The 23776-nt window shown below is 38.9% G+C and overlaps 1 protein-coding gene across 1 annotated transcript in view; it reads left to right on the top strand.

The window, feature by feature from the left end:
* The window catches only part of INTS9 (integrator complex subunit 9), a 107163-nt gene that overhangs the window by 9049 nt on the left and 74338 nt on the right, over window positions 1–23776 (top strand). Inside the window, exon 2 of the mRNA XM_008583827.1 lies at window positions 21325–21452. Within this exon, the coding sequence (XP_008582049.1) occupies window positions 21325–21452 (128 nt within the window). The remainder of the gene's footprint in view (window positions 1–21324; window positions 21453–23776) is intronic.

Below are 23776 nucleotides of genomic sequence, written 5' to 3'. Positions count from 1 at the left end.
AGTAGGATTCTTTCCACTTTTTGGCTATTATGATTGTGTGGACTTAAGATTTTATTCCTAATTTTCTCCTTGTTTTCACTTCTTTTTGTTGTATGATTGCACTGGCTAAAACCTTCAGTACAATGTTGAATACAAGTGGTGCAAGCAGACATCCTGGATTTGTTCCCGATCTTAGGAAACACTGAATATGATGTGAGCTGTAGGTTTTTCATACATGCCCTTTATCAGTTAGAGGATATTTTCTATCCAGTTTGTTAAGTATTTTTTATCATGAATAGTTCTTGGATTTTGTAAAATGCTTTCCCTTGACCTATCAAGATGATTTTAGGATTTTAGACTTTATGTTAATATGGTGCACTATTTGAATTGAATTTTGAATGTTAAACTAGTCTTGCAGTCCTGGGATAAATCACACTTGATCATGGTGTATAATCATTTGTATGTGTTGCTCAATTTGGTTTGCTAATATTCTGTTTAGGATTTTTGCGTGAATATTCGTAAGGGATATTGGCCTATAGTTTTCTTGTGATATCATTGTCTGGCTTTGGTACCAGGGTAATATCGTTCTCAAAAAATGAGTTGGGAAATGTTCCCCCCTCCTCTATATTCTGCAGATTGTGAAGAATTAGGATTATTTCTTCTTTAAACATTTGATAGAATTAATCAATAAAGCCATGTGGACCTGGGCTTTTCTTTATGGGAAGATTTTTAATTGCCTAATTTAATTTCTTGATTTAATGTAGGTCTTTTCAGCTTTTCTGTTTGTGCATTACTTTTTACATTCTGTTAAAATATACACAACGTAAAATTTACATTTAACCATTTTTAAGTGAATAGTGCAGTGGCATTAAGTACATTTACACTGTTGTGCAACCATCGCCATCCACCTCCAGGATGTTTTCATCTTCCTGGACTGTACTCATTAAACACTAACTTCCTGTGTCCTGCTCTCCCCCATCACTGGCAACCATCATTCTACTTTCTGTCTCTATGAATTCTACCACACTAGGTACTTCATATGAGTTGAATCATACAGTATTTGTCCTTTTGTGACTGTCTGTTTTGCTTGGCAAAATGTCTTCAAGGTTTATCCTTCTTGTAGCATATGTCAGAATTTTCTTCTTTTGTAAGGCTGAGTAATAGTCCATTGTATGGATACACCACATTCTGCTTATCCGTTCATCTGTTGATGGACACTTGGATGGCTTCCAACTTTTGGCTATCGTGAATAATGTGCTATTGAATATGGGTGTACAAATATCTGTTTAAGTACTTTCTTTCAATTCTTTTCGGCATAAGCCCAGAAGTGGAATTGCTGGACCATATGGCAATTCTATGTTTAACTTTTTGTGGAACTAACATACTGTTTTCCACAGTGGCTGCACCTGTGCCATTTTATATTCCTACCAGCAATGCACAGGAGTTCTGATTTCTCCACATTCTTCCCAACATGTGTCATTTTCTTTTTTGTTGTTGTTGTTCTTATGTTGCCCTCTTTTTTAATAATAGCCATCCTAATGGGGTGAAGAGGTATCTGGTAGTTTTGATGTGCATTTTCCTAATGGTTAATGATGTTGAGCAGCTTTTTGTATTTTTTTAGTTATATAATACATGCACATTGTTTTTTTTGTTTGTTTATTGTAAGCAAACTGTACAACAGGTTTTTAAAAAAAAGTGAAATGATTTCCTCCCACTTCTTGTTCTCCTCCCCAGGAGCAATCTCAGGTAATCAGTTCTTGTGTATCCTTCAGGAATATTCTATGGATTTCCATGCATGTGTATAACTTTTATCCCTTTTCTATTTTTTACATAAATACTGAGTACTGTCCACATTGGTTTGGCATATTACTTTTTATTTTTTAAGTTAGAAATGTATCTTATAGGGGCCGGCCCGGTGGCGCACTGGAGAGTGCGCCGCTTGGGAGTGCGGAGGCGCTCCCGCCGAGGGTTCGGATCCCATGTGGAGACCGGTTCCCGCTCACTGGCTGAGCGCGGTGCGGGCACGACACCAAGGGTTGCGATCCCGTTGCCGGTCCCAGGTACGGGCGCAACACCGCAGGTTGCGATCCCGTTACTGGTCAGTAAAAAAGACAAAAAAGGAAAAAAAATAAAAAATTTAAAAAAAAAGAAATGTATCTTATAGATAATTTCATAACAGTATCTAGAACTGCCTCATTTTATAATACTGCATGCCCACACCTAATGAATCTGCATTTAACGAGATCCACAATGAAATATTTTCAATACTCCTTTCAAATATTTTTTAAAATATTTCTAATAGACACTTTGTATTTTCATCACCTGAAGGGAGAGTTTAGAATTGTGGGTATTAGCTTGAAAGATAGTTCCACCACCTACAATCATCATTGTTAAACTTAAAATTTGGAGTGTGTTTTTTGTTGCTGATTTAAAATATGATTTATGGAACTAGTGTCAATATATCTTAAAAATATACTCTCTTGCTAGAAAAAAAAATCAGTTGTATAGTGTTCTGTTGTTAGATATACCATAATTTATCTAACCAAACTTAACATTGGTTAACATTAGGTTGTTTCTAGTCTTTTGCAAGTACAAATCATGTTTTACAGATAATCTTTTTTTGTGTGAGCATCTTGGGAAGTCTATCTGTTGGATACTTTTCTAGTGATGAAAGTGATGGTTCAAAGGGTATGTGAATTTTTAATTTAGTTTTATTGCCAAAAATGCCCATAGAGATTTATCAGATTACATCATTGCCAGTTACATACCCTAGTGCTCACTTTTTTTCTCACTGAAAAATGAAAAAATGGTATATCATTATAATTTTAATTTGACTTTTCTCTCATTATGTGTGAGATGTGGAAAATCTTTTCATATATTTATAAATGCATTTGTATTTCCATTTCCTTCTCAATTATCTTCTGTTCCTCTTGATTTATTAATATTCCAGTACTAAACTATATTACGTTATGTAACTTTAGAGTGTGTTTAAATACACTAAAGTACTTGGCCCTGCTCATTGCTCTTTACTTCAGAATTTTCCACAATGCTCTCACTCATTTATTTTTTCATATAAAATTTGAGCTTTTAAATTTCATATAAATTTAGAATTATTAGTTTCCAATAAAATGCTTTTCATATTTTTATTGGGGTCAGGTCGAATTTACAGAATTTAAGGAGAGAATTGACCAATTTCTTTCAGTATGTCATTGAGTCTAAGAACAAGAAATGTCTTTTCCTTTATTTAAACCTTTTCCTTAATGTCTTTTTGTAGCATTTTAAAACTTTTTCTTAATATAGATCTTGGATTTTTCCTGTTAAATCTATTTCTAAGTATTTTATCTTTTTTAAAATTTTTGCTATAATTGGAATCTTTTTTTTTGTAATTTTTAGTAGTTTTTCCAGTTGATTCTTGTGAGTTTTTCAGGTATATAACTTTGCAGATAAATTTTTTACACTTTATTTCTTTCTATGGTATAGTTGCAGTAGCTTACACATGCAGAATAGTTTAAAACAGGAGTGGTAGTAGTAAGCATCTTTGTTATATTTCTTTTATTTATTTGTTTTTAATTAAGGTTGCTAATCAGCTGACTGTTAGATTTCTGATGTAAGTGGACCTGCTTCTTTAACACCTCACTGTGATAATGACTTTTAGCTTGAAATTTTTGTATATTTTAATTTACACCCTATATAACTAGCTGCTTTCTTGCTCCAAAATTTTCTAGTCATTAGTAAACTAAGATTCCTTTACCTAGCTCAACAATATGTTATTTTCTAAGGGTAATATCTATTTGTGTCTTGTTTGTCCTAGGCAGTTAATTATATCTTATAAGCCACTTCAAGGCTTTTGAGTAAACAATGGGTTTTATAGCTTTAAACCCATTAGGTAGTACATGGCAGACTCATAGAAGTCATAGACTTCCGTGACCTTAAAACTGCAAGGTTTCCTTGGAAAACAGAACAGCCAAGAATAGTTTCTCTGTACTTCAGAGGTAGGCCTGATAAAGCCAAGAAATATAAACAAAACAATCTGTTAAAATAAACATAATTACCACGCATACACCCCCCCAAAACTGCAAGGTTTCCTTGGAAAACAGAACAGCCAAGAATAGTTTCTCTGTACTTCAGAGGTGGGCCTGATAAAGCCAAGAAATATAAACAAAACAATCTGTTAAAATAAACATAATTACCACGCATACACCCCCCCAAAAAAAACTCTGTAGAAACAAAAAGGGGCTCAGAGCCCCAGGTGGTGACATCTTTATTTTATTTATTTGTTTGTTTGCTTGCTTATTTACTTATATATATATATGTATAAATATGTGTGTGTGTGTGTGTATATATATACACATATATATATATAAAGCTGATCGGTAAGGATATCTTAACCCTTGACTTGGTGTTGTCAGCACCACGCTCTCCCAAGTGACCCACAGGCCAACCCTATTTTAAATTGTGTTTGATTCAAGCTATGTACATCCAATAGGAAGACACTGGTGATGAACAACTATGTGATAGTTATAACTGAGAGAAGCAAAAACAAAAGTCCGTGTTGGCTATACAATTCAATGAATGTTGTTAAATGCCTATCTTGAACAAAACATCCTCAGTGCTGTGTGATGTACTAAAGATGAGTAAAACATACATCCTACCTATCAGTAACTCACTATTTAACAAACTGTATACTCAGTGTACTGTGTGTACTCTACATATGTGACTGAGTGTGTGTCGTTTTGGTGATAGACTGTGATAAAAGCAATAGTGACCTATGTAAGGTTAGGATTATAAAAGATGAATTCCAACTGGAGAACCACAGTTCCCTAGAGAAGTAAAATATGAGTGGCCTTGAAAAGTACTTTGATTGACAAATATGTCGGAGGGTTATCTTTTTTTCAGGCAGGAGTAACAGTTAAAGTATAAAGGATTTGGAGAAGTGAGATGTTCTGTTTCCCAAATAATAGGTGTGTACAGTTTTTATGTATTTTTTGCTTTGTAGTGCTCAGTAGCAGTATGTACAAAAATGGACACATTTCTGCCCACTGACATTCCTCCTAATTCATTACTTTAGTATATCAACATTTTCATTGTATACAGTTATAACATCTGAAAGATTTGTATGTTTGATTGGAACAATAGGTCATTATAAGTGGGGCAGGGGCAAACTTCCTAAATGTATTGGGAGGGAAAGCTGGAAAGGTAGATTGAAGCCACAGTGTGGTGGGCTTTTCTACAAGACTTACTGGTTTGGACAGTAACAGAATAAAGTGTTTTTTGTTTATTTGTTTTTCCAGAAAAAGTTTCAAGGAAGTTTAAGACTTTATAAACATGTGGAGCCTTTAAGTTCATCCTTTTAGAAATCTAGGGCAAAGGAATTAGAAGAACTGTATTTTATACAATTAAGAAAAACTTTAGAGTGTGAAATCAAAAAGTATTGACTTCATTGCAGTTACAGAATATAGTTTGAAAAGTGACATATAATCAAAACAAAAAGAATTAGAGAGGTTAGTAAATGCATCAAAGCAAATGCAAAGTCAGAATTACCTACCTAGGACAAAAGATTTTTGTAAGCATTTTACAGAGAATTTTGTAAGCAGTAACAGAATTCACAAATACATGAGAAGGCAAAAGACATACTGAAAATCAGTGGGATCAGTTGAGATCATAGTATGAGAAGAATGCCCACCACACAATGCTGAAGAGAGTATACTGTATACCTAGATTTTTTTGTACCCATCTAGTTGTTTCTGTAAATTCCTAAGTAGAACTAATTCAAAGACACGGACGTTTTAAATTTTGATCCAGTATACTCTTCAGAAGTACTTTCCAGAAGCACTTTTGTTTTTACTCACAAAGAGTAAATGAATTCCCATTTCCTCATACCCTCATGTTTAGTTTCTTTGTTCTTTGCCAGTGTATGGACTGAGCATTTTATCTCCATGTAGTTTTAATTTGCATTTTTATTTCTTCTGCATTTTTACTAATTCTGCATTTATATTACATCTTTGCATATGTGTTTTCACCCCTTTATATTCTTTTATAAATTATCTGTGTTTTTTGCCTATTTGTCTATTGGAATCTGTCTTTTTCTTACTCATTTGTTAGAGCTCTTTATATATTAAGATGGTCAATTTTTTTGTCTTGGTTTTATAAATTCTTTCCCCATTGTATCTTTTGCTTTGTTTCAAGTAGTTTTTGCCATATAAAAGTTTTTTTTTTTTTTTTTGTCTTTTTTGTGACCGGTAAGGGGATCACAACCCTTGGTGTGGTGTCGTCCGCACTGCACTCAGCCAGTGAGCGCACCGGCCATTCCTATATAGGATCCGACCCCGCGACGGGAGCGCCGCTGCACTCCCAGCACCGCACTCTCCTGAGTGCGCCACGGGGTCGGCCCCATATAAAAGTTTTTAATATAAATAATCAAATCTATCGATATTTTCTCCCAGGTTCATGGCTTTAGGATCATGCTTTAAAAGTCCTTTCCTACTCCAAGATTATATCAAATGTTTCCCTAAAATTTTAGAATTTTTTTCCTTGTGTTCTGTAACAAAGATTTTTAATTTTTATTTTTTTAATCTTTTTTTGATTTTTAATTTTTATTTTTTTAATCTTTTTTTAAAAATTTATTTTATTTATTGAATCAAAATCGATTATACATATTTTGGGGTTGAACATTGAGATCTGTTGATTAAATCAATATTACTAGCGTATATATTGTTACAAATCATAATTATTCTTTATGTCCCTTGTCCATTCCTTCCCCCTCCCCCCTCTAATTACCCTAGATTTCTTCTTTCCTTCTGCAAGAATAATGGTTACTCTGTTAATTTGTTGCCTAGATGATCTGTCCAATGCTTAGAGATGTGATCAGGTCACTCAGTATTATCATAGAGCAGATGCTTCTGTCACTCTGAAATGGGTTTCGTGGAGACATCCTCTTCTTTTCTTTGTCTCTGCTGGTGACTCTTGTGTGAATGCACTCCAGTGGTTGGCGGACTATCTGCGTGGTGGTTGTGGTGTGTAGCCACTTTTGCGGCAGTGATGGTTATTGTGGTGGCTGTGGTGGGCCACCCACGTGGAGGTGCTGTTTTTGGTATGCTCCTTGGCACTGGCGTTATGCCTGGTTGTGGGAGGAGGGTCCAGTCCCCTTTTCCATGCCTCAGGTACCCAGGTGGGCCCCGAGGTGCTGGCATTTTGTGCCTGGTATGGGAGGAGTGTCCAGTCCCTGGCTCTATACCTCAGGTTACTGGGCAGGACCTGAGGAACTGGCTTGGTGTGCCTGGTTGTGGGAGAAAGGTTTGGTCCCCTTCCCCATGCCTGCGGTCCCCAGGCGGGCCCCGAGGTGCTGGCGCAGTGTGCCTGGTTGTGGGAGAGAGGTCCGGACCCCTTCTCCTTGCCTCAGGTCTCCGGGTGGGCCCCAAGGTGCTGGCATGGTGTGCCTGGTTGTGGGAGAGAGGTCTGTTCCCATTCTCCTTGCCTCTGGTCCCCGGGCTGGCCCCGAGGCACTGGCACAGTTTGCCTGGAAGTGGGAGTGGCATCCGGTCCCTGGATCTAAGCCTCCGGTTCCCAGGCAGGCCCCAAGGTGCTGGTGGTATACCTGGGCCAGAACTAATTTTTTGTCCTTTACTTCTAACACTGGGGAATTTCCTGTGGGAACCAGTACTTGAGCTGTGTGGTTGTTTAAATTGCTACTTTGCTGCTGTTTTCCTAGGGAAGACTTTTTGTGCAGCTCAGGGTTTAATGATTGATCTTATAGGTACTTCTGGCTCTTCAGAGACCCGGTGGATCTGTGTTCTGTAGAATCTCTGATCTGGGCCTGAGTTTTTTCATCAAGCTGCACCGCATACAATTCTGCATTCCTGACCAGTCTCCTCTGAGTGGTCCTGCGCTGACTCGGGGGCAGATCAGCTGTCTGCTGTGCTGCCCTGTTCCCTTGGTGGGCCCATCTCCCCCACTGCCCATGCTCCAAACACTTCCCATGGGACGGGCCCTGTGCTGGTCCCTTGTGATGACTCACCGGCCTCTGAATGGCTCCCTTTTTTCAGTTGTTCTGGCTCCTCACTCCTGTGTGGGTCCATGGGAAACCTATTAGTAGTCTTGCTGTCCTGGGGACACACAAGGCCCTCTTCTCTCCTGCTGCCTCCAAGTAACTCCATTTGAAGGGCACAGCTGCAGCTTCTGCCGGCTCCTGCTCCATGCCCTCATCAGCTCCAGTCTCAAAGCAGCCATGGCCCGAAATGCTCAGAGCAGCTTTTTCTTTCTCTCATCGTAGTTTCTCCCCACTTGATGAACTCTGTAGGTTTCTCCTCCTCTTCTCCTGAGCTCCAGTGGCCCCAGTTTGGCTGATGTTACATTTTTATAGTTGTAAATTGGTTGATTTGTGGGAGAAGGTGACGCTGCGGACCATCTATTCCACCATCTCGATTGGATCCCTATAACAAAGACTTGTAAAGAAAAATTTAAATATAAAAAAAAGAGAAACAAAAAGATAAATTTTTTTTTTAAAAAAGACTGTGAAAGAAGTATTTTATCATGGACCAAGGCATACTGAAAATCAAAATCTAACTGGTTTCTCTAGTAAGTATGGATCTCATGGCTGCCTTTTCTACAGGAACAACATTAATTAGTAAAGAAGCTGCTGCTTCAGTTCTCTTCCAAGGTTTCTACCAAATGGGAGAGGCAAATGAAAGCTCTGTTGTTTACTGATCCCTGATTTGTTACTGGTGTGACTAGGAAAACATTTTTCAGTTGAAAAGCCTTTTCTAGATCTCAGAACATTGCCAATCAGCCTAGTTTTTATTAACTACATAAATGCGTGGAAAGTAAATGTTAGCTGTTCTAGGACTCTGCAGGGTGCATGGGATCACTGACACATGCCACCCTGGCCAGGGCTGGTCTCCTCCTGCCTGCCTGCTGCCCACCTGCCCACAGCCCACCTGCCTGCCTGCCCGCTGCCCATAGCTCACCTGCCTGCTGCCCACCGGCCACTTGCCTGCAGCCCACCTGCCCACTGCCCACAGCCCACTTGCCCGAAGCTCGCCTGCCCTGCTGCCCACTGCCCGCCTTAAGCTGCTGCTTCAGTTCTCTTCCAAGGTTTCTACCAAATGGGAGAGGCAAATGAAAGCTCTGTTGTTTACTGATCCCTGATTTGTTACTGGTGTGACTAGGAAAACATTTTTCAGTTGAAAAGCCTTTTCTAGATCTCAGAACATTGCCAATCAGCCTAGTTTTTATTAACTACATAAATGCGTGGAAAGTAAATGTTAGCTGTTCTAGGACTCTGCAGGGTGCATGGGATCACTGACACATGCCACCCTGGCCAGGGCTGGGCTCCTCCTGCCTGCCTGCTGCCCACCTGCCCACAGCCCACCTGCCTGCCTGCCCGCTGCCCATAGCTCACCTGCCTGCTGCCCACCGCCCACTTGCCTGCAGCCCACCTGCCCACTGCCCACAGCCCACTTGCCCGAAGCCCGCCTGCCTGCTGCCCACTGCCCGCCTGCCTGCTGCCGCACTTCTCTCTGCATCCCACCCTACCACGCCCCTCCTCCATCTCAGCTGTACTCCAGCCTGCCCCTTCGGCTTTTTTGTACCCTTTCCCCAACCTCCCCCTAGTCCTTTCTAAACTCTTGGTTGGTGCTGTTTCTTTCCCTTTAAAGGTCTGCGGTACTCACTCTGTCAGCCTGTAGTTTTTCTGCGGCTCCTTCTCTCTCCTACCTTGATCCTCTCCCTGGCCGGTTGGAACCTCGAGGCCACAGTGCTCCTGCTCCTTCCCCGCCACTTCTGCCTCTTCTGCATGCCTCCTTGGCTCCTGCTTTGCCCTCTGGACCCCTCTCGGATGGATCCCTCCTGGCAGGCTCACGCTTTCATTTACCTGCAATTTGCATGTCCTTTCGGTTCTGACTACTCCACATTCTTCAGATGTGGTTTGCATATGCAATGACTGCATATCCACGGACCTCTACATGAAGAGTCACATTGAATAATTAAAAGTCACAAAGCCAATTGATAGCAGTGGTGACCATCTTTTTTTTTTTTTCCCTAAAGATGACCGGTAAGGGGATCTTAACCCTTGACTTGATGTTGTCAGCACCGTGCTCACCCAGTGAGCTAACCGGCCATCCCTATATGGGATCCGAACCTGTGGCCTTGGTGTTATCAGCACCACACTCTCCCGAGTGAGCCACAGGCTGGCCCAGTGACCATCTTTTGACTTGCATGCTTCCATCTATACTTTATTTGGTAACATTAATTGACCACATAAATTTCAAGGAATGGAATTTTCTATTGGGGCTTACAATTCACAAATTTTGGATGTTTTTTCCCTGCAACCTAACCTCACTTTAGCTCTTTTATTTATAAAATACATAGCCTGTAGAAGGAGCACCAGGAACTCTTAGGTAGGTCTCTTGAGTTATCTGAAAAATGAGGAATTTGTTCCTTCTTCCTTTAAGTGTCTGTGATTCTGAATTAAAGGATTTTGTGTTTGAAAGGATGTTGTGGGCTGAATGATTCAGGTGAAGGCAAAAATAAGCAAATGTAACTGGATTTCTGGTTTATTCAGTAGCTTCATTTTTAGATCTGCAACTTGGAAGAGTTATGATATGATGCAGAAGTGAGTTAAGAAATATACAAAATAAAGGAAACTGATTAGGCCTTTGGAGTTACATCCACAAGTGGCTTTAAGTTGTGTTAAGTAAACATTATCCTTAAATTGAAGAGTTAAAACTATCTTCCATTCTAAACAAAATCCACACTCTCTGTGGACCTTCAAAACTTAAAACTTTTGTTGAATTGAACAGCAGCATTACAACCATTTAAAAGCCTAGTAAACAATCTGTCCATCCCACATTCATACTTTTTAAAAAGTTAGCTGTTTTTAGAATCTTCATTTAATCAAAAGCGGTTTGTATAGTGCCCGACTGCCAAAACAAAACAAAAAATAAAAGCTGTTTGTAACTCCACTTCTTTGAAAATCTTTCCATGAACTTTTTGAAGTGCCCTGTGTGCTGTGTACTTGGTGGTTAACTTTAATGTCCAGATGAGTCTGGACCTTGAAACTTGAGTGAATGCATTTATCCATTGAACTGTGGCTTGAGAAAAAAAGCGTAACATTTCTAACATGCCTAGAATAAATTCCTAACTTACTTCTGAATTAATATTAGACTAATAAGTCTCCCTTGTTGATGCTGATCCTGTAGCCACTTACAAGTTCTACCATTTTGTTAACCATTTTTCTTCTTTCTTGCTCGTTGTCATTGCTGCGTATTTTCAACAATTTGTATAAATTTCATTGTCCTTAAAAACTTTGTTGCCAGTAGAAACCTCTATGGTAATGACTCTTTCTTCCAAAAATGAAAAAATTTTAAAAAGTTTTTATGATTCTTTTAAAAAAAAAAAATCTGGCTGGCCAGTTAGCTCAGTTGGTTGGAGTGTAGCCTTGTAACACCAAGGTCAAAGGTTCAGTTCCCTATACTAGCTGGCTGCCAAAAAAGGGGGAAAAAATAAAATAAAAATCTGGTTAATGTTTGTATCAGTCCGTTTTTGTTGCTTATAACAAAATACCTGAAACTGGGTGATTTATAAAGGAAAATGAAATTTATTGCTTACGCTTTCTGAGGCTAGGAAGTCCAAAGTCCATCTGGTGGTAGCAACAGTGACCCACAGGTCTCACATCGCAAGATGGTGGAAGCAGAGCAGAGAGAGAGACAGACTCTCCTCTTTTTTTTTTGACTGGTAAAGGGATCGTAACCCCTGGCTTGGTGTCATCCACACCACACTCAGCCAGTGAGTGCACCGGCCATCCCTATATAGGATCTAAACCCATGGCCTTGGCACTACCAGCACTGCATTCTCCCGAGTGAGCCACGAGGCGGCCCAGACTCTTCTCTTTTAAAGCCCTCAGAATCATGCCCCTGACCACCATTTTCAGTCCATTCACTACTGCATGATCCTACAATCCAATCACCTCTTCAAGGCTCCACCTTTCAACTCCCATAGTAGGATTTCCCACTCTCTTAACATTCACAGTGGGGGCTAAGTTTCTAATACATAAAACTTGGGAGACACAATTCAAGGTTTAGTGAGTTTTGGGGGGACATAATTCAGTCCACTACAATGTTTAAAAGAAGGAGGAGAACTCAAGATACAGAAATAGCTAAAGTAAAAAGTGAATGTTCCATTGTGGTCAACCACCCTCTCTCCTTCAGTAACTGCTTTGACCAGTTTGGTATATATGCTTACAGACTTTTTTTTTTTTTAACATACACACACACGTATATATTTACAAAAATAGGGTTACATACACAGCTCTGTGAACTTTTTTTTATCATCTATGATTACTTTTAACATTTACTAAGTGCTGGTGCCAACACAATGTTGGTCCCAAGCCATCCCTTACCTATCTTCCTTCTTCCACCCTTAACTGTTTACTATCAACATTTCCACCCTTCCTGAGCTTCTGATGGGGAGATTTTGCTTTTTATGACCTCCCTCTGTTTCTTTACTCATTTTCATGGGAAGCCAAGGCAGACAACAGGATAAGCGCAAGGGAGCAACCCTTAGTGTCAGTTACTCAGCCATATGATTATCTAGCCACTCTCCAACCAGAAAGTGACTTCTCTGTGTTCACCAGCATGCTGCAGATTTTCTGATCAAGTGGAAAATTATCCTTCTTTCTTATCCAGCTGTGAAGTCAGTTTGACAGTGAGTATGATTGGCACATTTAACAGCTCTCTTGCAAGATACAAAATGGAAGAAAGTGAAAGATTACCAAATAAAATTGAAATATAGAAGTCTCTGAATGTTGGAGGGCCTGGTCCAGTATTCTTAGCAGGAGTAATAGTTCCCAGTTAGGCAAATTTGGCCCAGTGGAAGCCAGTAAATAACTCAGTATACAGTGTGGCATAAAGCAGGGATTTTCAATAGAGTGTGTCCTCCCCTTTCCCTGCCACACTAAGAACCTTATACGTCCTATTAGGGCATGGAGCGTTTGTCTCCTGATGAGCCACAGCTGCTAATGCTAGTCAATGTTTATACTCAGGTGTGTTGGGGCAGAGAAAAGTTCACAAGCTCTGGGAGAACTAGATTCCTCATATATTCCAAAAAAAGTATTTGGGCTATATAATCTTCAGATTCCTTCCAGCTTATATATTGTATAATTTCTTACAGTTGTAGAAAGTCAATTATAAAAGAACACAGTTGCACAGACATGTCTCGATGACAGGTTATATAAAAAACTGAGGAGTGTTTTGGTTGACACAGTGAAAGTGGAATTATGAGGAACAACTTTATTTTTAAATTTTAAACACCTCTAATTGAAAGCTATTCAAAAGGCATCAAGTCAAAATAACCAAACTGACCCAGGAAAGAAGGGACTGGGCCTGGGGAGCCAAGGCAAGCAAGAGGAAGGGGTGTGCTGGCCCCTAGTTGGGGAACTCAGTTTTAAGGCCAGGGATTGGGAAGCAGCTGCTGGGAACCCACCTGGAGGAATGACGTTTTGTGTTAAAAGAGAGCTTTGAAATAATCAAATTAAATCTCATCATTTGTCAGATGAAGAAATTTGAGGCCCAAAGAATTTAGAGATTCATTCAGGCTAATACCAACTTAAAGGCCAAGTTAGAACTAATACTTTGCCTAGGCCAAATGATATGTTTGATGCTGTGGTACACACCCCAGCAATAAAAATAGCCTCTGGTTAATTTAAGCTAAAAATAAATTTCCACTCTGGAAGACAGTTTAGTAGTTAAAATAAAGTTAAGTATGTATTTACTGTATAACCCAGCAATTCCACTCCTAAGTATTTACCCAAGGGAAATGAAATTATATGCCCCTTCAAAAACCTGTAGGTGAGTGTTTACAGCAGCTTTATTCATAATTGTCAAAAACTGGAAACAACCCAAATGGCCATCACCTTGTGAATGGGGTAGCAAATTGTGTTACATCCATACAGTGGACTGCCTCAAAGAAGTAAAAAGCAATGAGTTCCTGATACATGCAGAAGCAAGGGTGGATCTCAGAAGTATTTTGCCTTCGAGCTCTCTGATTGCTCTACATCTTGGCAGCACTTGTTAGTCTTTTTTTTTTTTTTTAAAGATGACCAGTAAGGGTATATTAACCCTTGACTTGGTGTTGCCAGCACCACACTCTCCCAGGCGAGCTAACCAGCCATCCCTATATAGGGATCCGAACCTGTGGCCTTGGTGTTATCAGCACCACACTCTCCCAGGCGAGCTAACCAGCCATCCCTATATAGGGATCCGAACCTGTGGCCTTGGTGTTATCAGCACCACACTCTCCCAAGTGAGCCATGGGCTGGCCCTACTTGTTAGTATTTTTAATTTTAACCTTTCTGCTAAGAGTGTAGTGATATCTTACTGTGGTTCCAATTTGCGTTTCTCTAAGGATTTTCCTTGAATGTCTTTTGCCATCCACGTGTCTTCTTTAGTGAGTGCCTATTCAAATATTTTGCTAACTTTGCGTAGTTAGTGAGTTATAATAGTTCTTTTTCTATTTTCTGTATTCAAGTGGTTTATCATATATGTGTTTTACAAATACAAGGGTACTTCAAAAAGTTCATGGAAAGATTCATATTATATTTTAATTCTATTTGTTTTTGTTTTTGTTTTGGTGGTTGGCTAGTACAGGGATCCATGGTATTACCAATACCATGTTCTAACCAAGTGAGCTAACTGGCCAGCCCTAATTCCATTTCTCCATGAAGTTTTTGAAGCACCCTCATACTTTCTTCCAATCTGTGGGTTATCTTTTATTAAGAGTGCCTTTTGAAGAGCAAAGTTGTAAATTTTGATTAAGTCTAATTTATTAAGCTTTTCTTTTATGATTCTTGCTTTTTGTGTCTAAGAAATCTTTGGCTGACCCAAGTCACAAAGGTTTTCCTCTGTTTTTCTAGAACTTTCCTGCCCAATACAGTATCCACTAGCCATTTGTGGCTCTTAAGTACTTAAAATTTACTAATGACAAAAGAACTGAATTTTAAATTGTATTTAACTTTAATTAATTACAATTTAAACTTAAAAGCTGATACTTCATTCATTTATGGAGAATATTTTAAGTATATTTGGAAGAACTTGGGTATGCAGATCTACTTTTTCAACTGTAAATTTTATGGAATCTAAATACAGATTATATTTCACGTGAAAATTTTGCATCTGAATTGAAATGCAATGTAAGTATAAAGTTCACATCAGATTGTGAAGAGTTAGTACAGAAAAGTAATGTGAAGTGTCTCAATATGTTTATATTGATTATATATTAAATGATACTATAGATATATTGGGTTTGAGTTCAAAGGCCCCTTTAACTCCAGTATCTTATGATTTTTTTATGGAAGCTATAAGTCTGAGCATAAGCAAAACTATTAAAAAAAAAAAAGTTTAAGGATTTTTGGTTTTATCATTCGGAAGTACCACGTTTTAAAAATGTTAAAATATGCTAGCGTACAACTTCTCAAGGATATGGAAATGACTGTTTCAGGAGGCTTAATTTGCTAGTTGAATATTCTCTCTTCTCTGGCTATTCCAAGCTCTCTACCATGAGAGTATTCTAGCAGGGGTTAGATAGCGTAGAACAGGGAAACAATATTGAGGGAAAAGTTAGAATAGATGACTAGTAAAAAGTATGGTCAATTTTATTTTTAAGATTCTTGGATTTTTTCCTAACCATCCTCTCCAATTTAAATCTGTTGTTCTTCACATAGCACACTGTCATCATTTTTCTTATTCCTTGTATATTAGTGTAATAATTTAAAAGAAAGCATTTAAAACTTGTGTTTGGGTACAAATTCAGTCTATTAGCTGTGTTTTTTTAGAATTGAAGTCTAGCCACTCTGGCTTGTTTGAAAATACTACAAGGTATAAAATTTACAGAATGAGGGGTAAAAATGAAAAATCGAGGCAAAATACCAGTGGACAAAAGAGAGACTTCAAAGATAAAGTCAGACTATTATAGGACATTGAATTGTTGTTATAAACCAAGAATAACTTAAAGGTGAAAGAAATTACCATTAGTGAATTGTGCTAGGACACTTAGGAGAACGGACTCCTGGTTTTGTCCCAGTTGTGGATAAAAGATCAATTTAGGATTTAAGAAAACAATATTTTCAGAGATCACATAATAGCTATTCTGCAGAAGTATGTCAATATCAAGAGGAAAGCAGCAACAAGATGGGCAGAATGTGGATGGTTGTTAAACCCGAGTAATAAATACATGGAAGTTCAAAGTTCTAATTTTGCTTACTCTGTATATGTTTGAAATTTTTCATAATAAAGTTTTTTAATGAAAGTATACTTAGTTTTTATTTAATGCATTAAATATAGCTGATAAAATTTTTATCCATAAAATACAAATAATGCTTATGTATGTTAGGCATACATAACTTTCAAAACCAGATTCCACTCATTTAATGGAAGAAAGGGACCAACAGGCACACAAACAAATATACATAGTTGTGAGAAATGCCCTCACCCATCCAAGGCAAAAGGATGGACACAGAGACACGAGGTACAGTGAAGTGAGAGTTTAATCATGGCCTTGCAAGGTTCAGGTGTCTGACGGGCAGGCACACAGAAAAGGGCTGTAGCAAGCAATTTATTCCCGAGTGCACAAGTCCCTGCCCCAGCCTCCTCATTGGTCAGGGTGCACAGTCTTCCCAGATGACGTCTAAGATTACCCCGATTTATTACCCCCTTGTAAGAAATTTCTTTGTCTGAGGGCTTAGGACAAGCCCATGAAAAAGGCCCCCCCTCCCCCCGAAACCCTGTGAAAGGAGAAACATTAGGAAATGAAGAGAACAATAAAGGGCTAGTAACTCATTACCATCTCAAGGAAAATTTTATCTATTCAGCGACCCCCCAGGAATGGGCTGGACCAGTCAGACAACTTTTGGGCTGGGGCCTGAATTATTTCTGAAAATGAATCACTTAGATTATTTTCTTACAATAGTAAATTGTCACGCAGAAAAATCTACAGCTTTTTATTAAGTAGAAATAAAGTTAACATGAAAGCATAACTATGTGTTTGTTAGGGTAGGAAAAAAAAATTGTAAAACCTTATGTTAACTAGACTCTTCACATGTGTACTCATTAGTGCATCTGTCTTCCTGGAGGGCAAACTAGCAATGGGCAATATTTGTAAAATGGTTCATTGACTTTACCTAGTGTTAAGGGATACACAAATATCTAAGATATTAGTGAATGCCACTATAGAGTATAAATTACTCCCCCCAAACTCTTCAGCCTATTAATGATTTTGTAACTATAGTAATTAAAACTAAACACATACTATGTGCCATTCATTTAGTCCTCACAACTCTGAGGATAGCTTCTATTACTACATCTTACAGATGAGAAAACTGAGTCTTTGCAATTATAAATTACTCCCCCCAAACTCTTCAGCCTATTAATGATTTTGTAACTATAGTAATTAAAAATAAACACATACTATGTGCCATTCATTTAGTCCTCACAACTCTGAGGATAGCTTCTATTACTACATCTTACAGATGAGAAAACTGAGTCTTTGCAATGGTAACTTTCCCCAAATCCTGCATTAATAACAACTGTGACCAAGATTTGAGCACAGGCAGTCTTAACTCCAAACCCCCCCCTCCCCGCTTTATATAATTTCATCAAACTGCCTCCCAAAACTAAAGCCGTTTATCAAATAGTTGACTTGCCAGGTTAGTGCTTCTAGATAGCTACTACTATATTTCTAATTACCCCAGATAGCGCCTGCTAAAGTTATAACTGCATTCTGGTACCGATTCTAGGTGGTTTTGTGGTTTTTGACTATAATGCTGGTGGGTATGAGCAGTGAAACAGATCTTCTGAAATATTACCAATGACGTTGTACATAGATACATCCTTTTTTGGAAAGCATTTTGGCAGCAGATTTCAGGAGCCATAAAATGCTCATATTTTTTGAACTAGTTAATGCCACTTCTGGGAATTCTCTAAAAAAATACTCCAGTATGGAAAAAACCTTAAGCACTAAAGTAATCACCACAGCCATGTTTGTAATATTGCGACGGGAAGCAACCCTAAATGTTCAGCAGTAAGGGAATGACTAAACAAACGATGGTGTATTTGCTTAGACAGCCAGCAAAAACGAAGCGTGAAGCAACATAAGCAGATGTGGTCATCGTGAATTTTAAAGTAGCACACAGCAGTATGAGCAGTAAAATTATAGCTTTTACAAATATGTGACAAAGGGAATAAAAAATGATAATCAGTTTGGTGTAATTGAGGGTAATATTTTTATTTTTGCTATTTTCAAGCTTTTTCTAATAGATACTTATTTCTAATTTTAAAATTGAAATTACATGATTACGTACAGTTTTGTGCATTAGTTTCTTGACCCTCTCTAGATGACAGGCTGCTTGGTGATGGGAGGCAGCATGCTAGAGATGCACAGAGAGCATCACTGGAGGCAGGCAGACCTGGGTGCTTTATACGTGCCTCCTTTTACTGGTTGTGTGAACCTCAGCCAGTCACCGTGTCTCTCAGCATACTCGGTTGACCCACAGTGAGCAGTGCAGTTTGGAAGGTGTGAGTGGGATCTTTGAAGTCAGGAGACTTCACTGTGTGTCTTTGGCTCTTCTCAGACAACCTTCTCAAACTGGGGGAAGCTCAAGTTCCTCATACATACAAATAAAGCCAGTGAAATCCGGTTCTGGCTCCTTTAGCAGGTGCTCTGGAGGTGTTTCTTCCATTTGGTGATAGCCCTTATAAAGTGCTCCTCGCCTTCCTTTGTCCTTGTTGACAGCAGCAGATTTGATGCCTTTCAGCTGACTTCTTTTGCGGAGATCTTTTGAGCAGCAGCTTTTATATGTTGATCTTCTGCCTTCTGCTGTATCTTATTATCCACAATTTAGAGTTCAGAGTGAAAAGAAGAAAGATTTCGTCATTCAGTGTGGCTGGCTAAATTTTCAGTTTTGTTTTAATCATATTTTTGTTTTCTGATTATAAAAATACAGTACATGCTCATTGCTGAACATTTGAAAAACAACAAAAGCTAAAAGAAGAAAATTGCACCATAATCTTCCCGTCCAGAAACAACTATTTCATTTTATTTCCTTCCAGGTTTTTCTAAATATCATTTTTTTATTTTTGAAAGGAAAAATATAGGAGCGCTCTTATGGGAAATTTGCTATGTTTGGACAAGTTTAATGGATGTTTTGTGTTCATTTTGAGGTAGGTTATCTTTAACAGATAATTCTTAGATAAGGATAAAGACCAAGCTAGAAATAGGGAACCAGGTGGAGGATGGGGATAGGGATATTTCTATCTTAATTAGTAGGAAAAAATTTTCTGTAATTCTGATATGTATCAAGGAAGAAATTTACCAAAATTATGCATTCTGGACTTTTTCAGGACAATTGCAGTTTTAAATAATTTCTACTGTTTTCATATAAGTACCCTTATGATTTTTCTAGCCATGAGTTATGAATTTTGGTTTGGTAAAATATAATTATCATCCATAAACTTAGAATAAAGAAGAATCTTACAAAATACCCATAATTTCTTGGCTCGTGGCCTTATCATTTTTAGAATATGCAGTTTAAAAAAATCTTCAGTTCCTGTAATGTCCTCTGGAGAAAAATTAAAAGTTTATTCAGTGCACAGACCAAACCAATAAAGCAACAAATACTCCAAAGACTGAGCCTAAGCAAGTGTGGCCGCAGGAGCCGGGCACTGAGGGAGCATGGCTCTACTTGTGCTGTCCTCATGTTTAAATCAGAAGGAAAGAGTGGCCATGTCAAAGGACTAAGAACGATGGCCCCTCCGTTTTCTGGACTTCGCTGATCAAGGGAGGCTTCTACAGAGTGACTTTACAAGTGGGGGAAGGGCCTTTGCCGCCTCTTTCACTTCTTTTCTGTGAGCAGCAGAATTATTAAAGGTGTTAGGGTTCTTCCTGTGCAGATAATTTTCAGGGTGGCATATTTGTCCACCCTGAAATGTTTCAGGTCACTGTGCAGTAGTTCCCTCTCATCCGTAGAAGATAACCTTCCAAGACCCCCAGGGGACAACTGCAGCTGCAGATAGTGCCAAACCCTACGTACGCTGTTCTTTCCTGTATACATACCTCTGATAAAGTTTACTGTATAACTTAGGCACAGGAAGAGATTAACAACAATACCTAATAGTGAAATAGAACAATTATAACAATATACTATAATAAAAATTATGTGAACGGGCCATTACTAAGTAAGATGGAGGTTACTTGAACACCACTGTGGTACTGCGACAGTTGATCTGATAACCAAGACAGCCACTCAGCGACTGTAAGTGACTAATGGGCGGGCAGTGTGCACAGTGTGGGTATGCTGGACAAAGGGATGATTCATGTCACGCTACTCAGAATGGGGCCCAATTTAAAACTTAAAAATTGTTTATGGAATTTTCCAGTTAACATTTTCAGACTGCAGTTGACCATAGGTAACTGAATCTGGATAAGGGGTGACTACTGTATTTTCTTGCCCTCCTTTCCATATACCCTTGTGGACTGTAGCCCTTTGACTTCTTTTTTTTTATTATTCCTCAATTAAAAACTTGTATTTTTCTTGGATAAACACCTAAACATGAAGTTGCTGGGTTCTGTAGTAAATGTATGTTTAATTCTATTAAAGCAAACGTTTTCCATGGTGATTGTAATATTTTACATTTCCACAAGCAATGTATGAGAGTTCCACTTGCTCGGTACCCCTTTGACTTCTGGGCTCTGCTGACACAAGCAAGAGACCCCTGATTGGTTGGGAGTAGATGTTTCACACTGCTGCTTAGTGTCAGCATATCAGGGAAGTCCTTTGTCCTTTTGAGTCATTTCTTCTGACTAGAGGGAGCCCTATAAACCTTCACTAGTGCTTGTTAGTTCACCATTTCCTCTTTGAGGAAGGTCACTTGACTTATTTATAGGAGGAGAAAACCCAAACCTATAGCACTGTTCAAAGATCGACCTTAGAATTTCATGGACCTCAACAGCTTTAGACAGTACTTATGTGCAGATGGGGTAGCGGGAATTTGGAAGTGTCGTGTGAGAGTAGAGCAGGTAACTATAGCCTTGAAACCTTCTATTTTGAATAACGGCACCCTCTAGAGCTGCACTTGCCTGAGATGTAACTTGGTACCCTACAAAGTCGGTTATGATCTGAGACTTTTGAGTATTTTGAACTGCCAGGGGAAGTAGTACCCGATCAGTAAACAGAAGGAAGCCACTTATAAAATTAGCTGAACTTACACAGTGTTCTTAGGAGAGAAGAAAACCAGTCTTAGTTCACTTTTTAGGCTTTATCTGTTATTGATTATTGATAAAAAATGATTTAATTTTTTTCAGTATTGCCTGTCCGGGCACCCAACCTTACCTTGCAATGTGCTCAAATTCAAGTCAACCACCATTATGTTGGACTGTGGACTGGACATGACTTCCACCCTCAATTTCCTTCCTTTGCCACTTGTTCAAAGGTATGTGCTGATGCATCCCAAGACAAATGAGCTTCAGTTTGCTGGAAAATGGTACCCTTTAATAAAAAGATTGTCAGTACCTTGTATATTGCCATAAGTTTGCTTTGTTCCTTTAAAAATGTTCTTTATCAAAATAATTTTCTTTGGCTGGGTTGGTGGAAAGTGTTCTATTGACTTATCGATTGACTTCTTTATTATAACTTCTTCTGAGCTTCTGTAAAATGTTCTTGCAACTGCTTAGTGCAACTGAGGTCATGTATATTTTATCTTTCTTACTAATTCAATAAGAGCTGATAAATGGTCAAATGATGAGCCCAAGAATTTAATTTGAGTCATTTAAATGCCTTTGCAGGGACTTGACATCATAGAGTCTGGCATTTCTTTGTGATGGGTATCTGTGCATTATTTTCATACTTGTCCATGTTAGATACCATAGAATTGTATATGGAGCCTAAGTCCATGTCTTATATCAAAGAGATTGCCTCAGACCTACAATCAGCACTGTTTGTATTTAATAGACCTCATCTTAGAAAACTGGTTTCTGGGCTGGCCCCGTGGCACACTTGGGAGAGTGCGGCGCTGGGAGCGCTGCAATATTCCCGCCGCGGGTTTGGATCCTATATAGGACTGGCCGGTGCGCTCGCTGGCTGAGCACAGTGCGGGCGACACCACACCAAGGGTTGCGATCCCCTTACTGGTCACGAAAAAGAAAAAAAAAAAAAGAAAAGAAAACTGGTTTCCCAGCTTGCTACTATTTAGAAGTGGCAGTTTATTTATTTATTTATTTATTTGTCCTTTTTGAGACCGGCCGCACCGCGCTCAGCCAGTGAGCGCTGTGAGCGCACCGGTCATCCCTATATAGGATCCGAACCTGCAGCGGGAGTGCTGTTGCGCTCCCAGCGCCGCACTCTCCCAAGTGCACCACGGGCTGAGTGCAGTTCATAAGAAAATTAGCTAACTTGCAGAAGCAAATATACTCACAGTAGCAAAAAGAGGAGATAGGAAAAAAGAGGAGATGGGAAAGCTATCTAAAGCAGACGTAAGAGCTCAAAAGCATAGCAAGCTGGGTAAACCTTCTAATTTATCTCAGTCACTCCTGAAGATGTCACTGAGTGCAATGATTACTCAATGGTAATCCTGCGAGCCATCTAGAAAAAATTATAGTCAACCACTGATTTTTCTGAGATAAGGGATATAATAAGGTCAGGTAGGGCTAAGGTCAGAGATAAATTCAGATTACATTCTATGCAAAGCTGATGGGATTCAGTTATAATTACACCCAGCACTTAGAAATACATTTACCAGGGCCGGCCTGTGGTTCGCTTGAGAGAGTGTGGTACTCATAACACCAGGGCCACAGGTTCGGATCCCTATATAGGGATAGCTAGTTAGCTCACTTGGGAGAGCGAGGTGCTGACAACACCGAGTTGAGGATTAAGATCCCCTTACCAGTCATCTTTAAAAAAAGAAAAAGAAATACATTTACCATCCACATATATTATCCAGAAAAGGTGGGGAAATATTTACATGACTGACTGGTTATTTCTTATTAAAATAGCCCAATATTGTCTGTTTCCCCCCAAAATGTAAAATGTTCATTCACTTGGTATTTATTAAGAATCTGCACCATGCTGGACCAGAGGATACAGACATGAACGAGACAACTTACTTTTCCTCACAGAACTTATATAATCTATCAGGAGAGGAACACATTGCACAGTTGAATATTTAATTATACTTATGTTGAGAAAATAACTATATACTTGTGATAATCATTAAAAAAATAATACAAGGTACTGTGAGGGTCTCCTAAAAGGGGCCTACCCTGTCATAAACATCCTAGGTGATCAAAACCAGAATTAGGCAGATGATCCCACCTGCCTGTTTTTCCCTTCCTCCTCCTGTTCTCACAGTCCTAGCTCAGCACTGAAATCCACTTCCACCCTCTCTTGCCCTGCCCATGTTTTACTCTCAGAGGGAGGTTAAACTAGCGGGATGGTTGGCAATTCATATACATCGTTACAAAAATTACAAAATCTACTTTGGAGATTCATGTAACTGGGCATTCGTGTATTGAGATTCTTCACTGGTCAGTGCTTGGCCATCATAGCCTCCATCAAGGGAATTTAATAAATATTCAGGGTTTCAAGAAATAACCATCCCAATGATAACTTACTAAAGTGAATCTTGAGTTAATAATTCTCTTCTGAGTTCCAGATTCATGTGTCCAAAATGCCTGCTCAGTTTCTCTCTTTGGATGTGCCTTGGAACTCTCCTCAAATCTCAACATGCCCCAAACTGAATTCATGTTCAGACTTGGTCCA

The sequence above is a fragment of the Galeopterus variegatus genome, unplaced genomic scaffold, assembly GCF_000696425.1.
Source record: "Galeopterus variegatus unplaced genomic scaffold, G_variegatus-3.0.2 Scaffold3055, whole genome shotgun sequence".
In the NCBI taxonomy this organism is placed as follows: Eukaryota; Metazoa; Chordata; class Mammalia; order Dermoptera; family Cynocephalidae; genus Galeopterus; species Galeopterus variegatus.
This window is presented reverse-complemented; position numbering and strand designations above follow the sequence as displayed.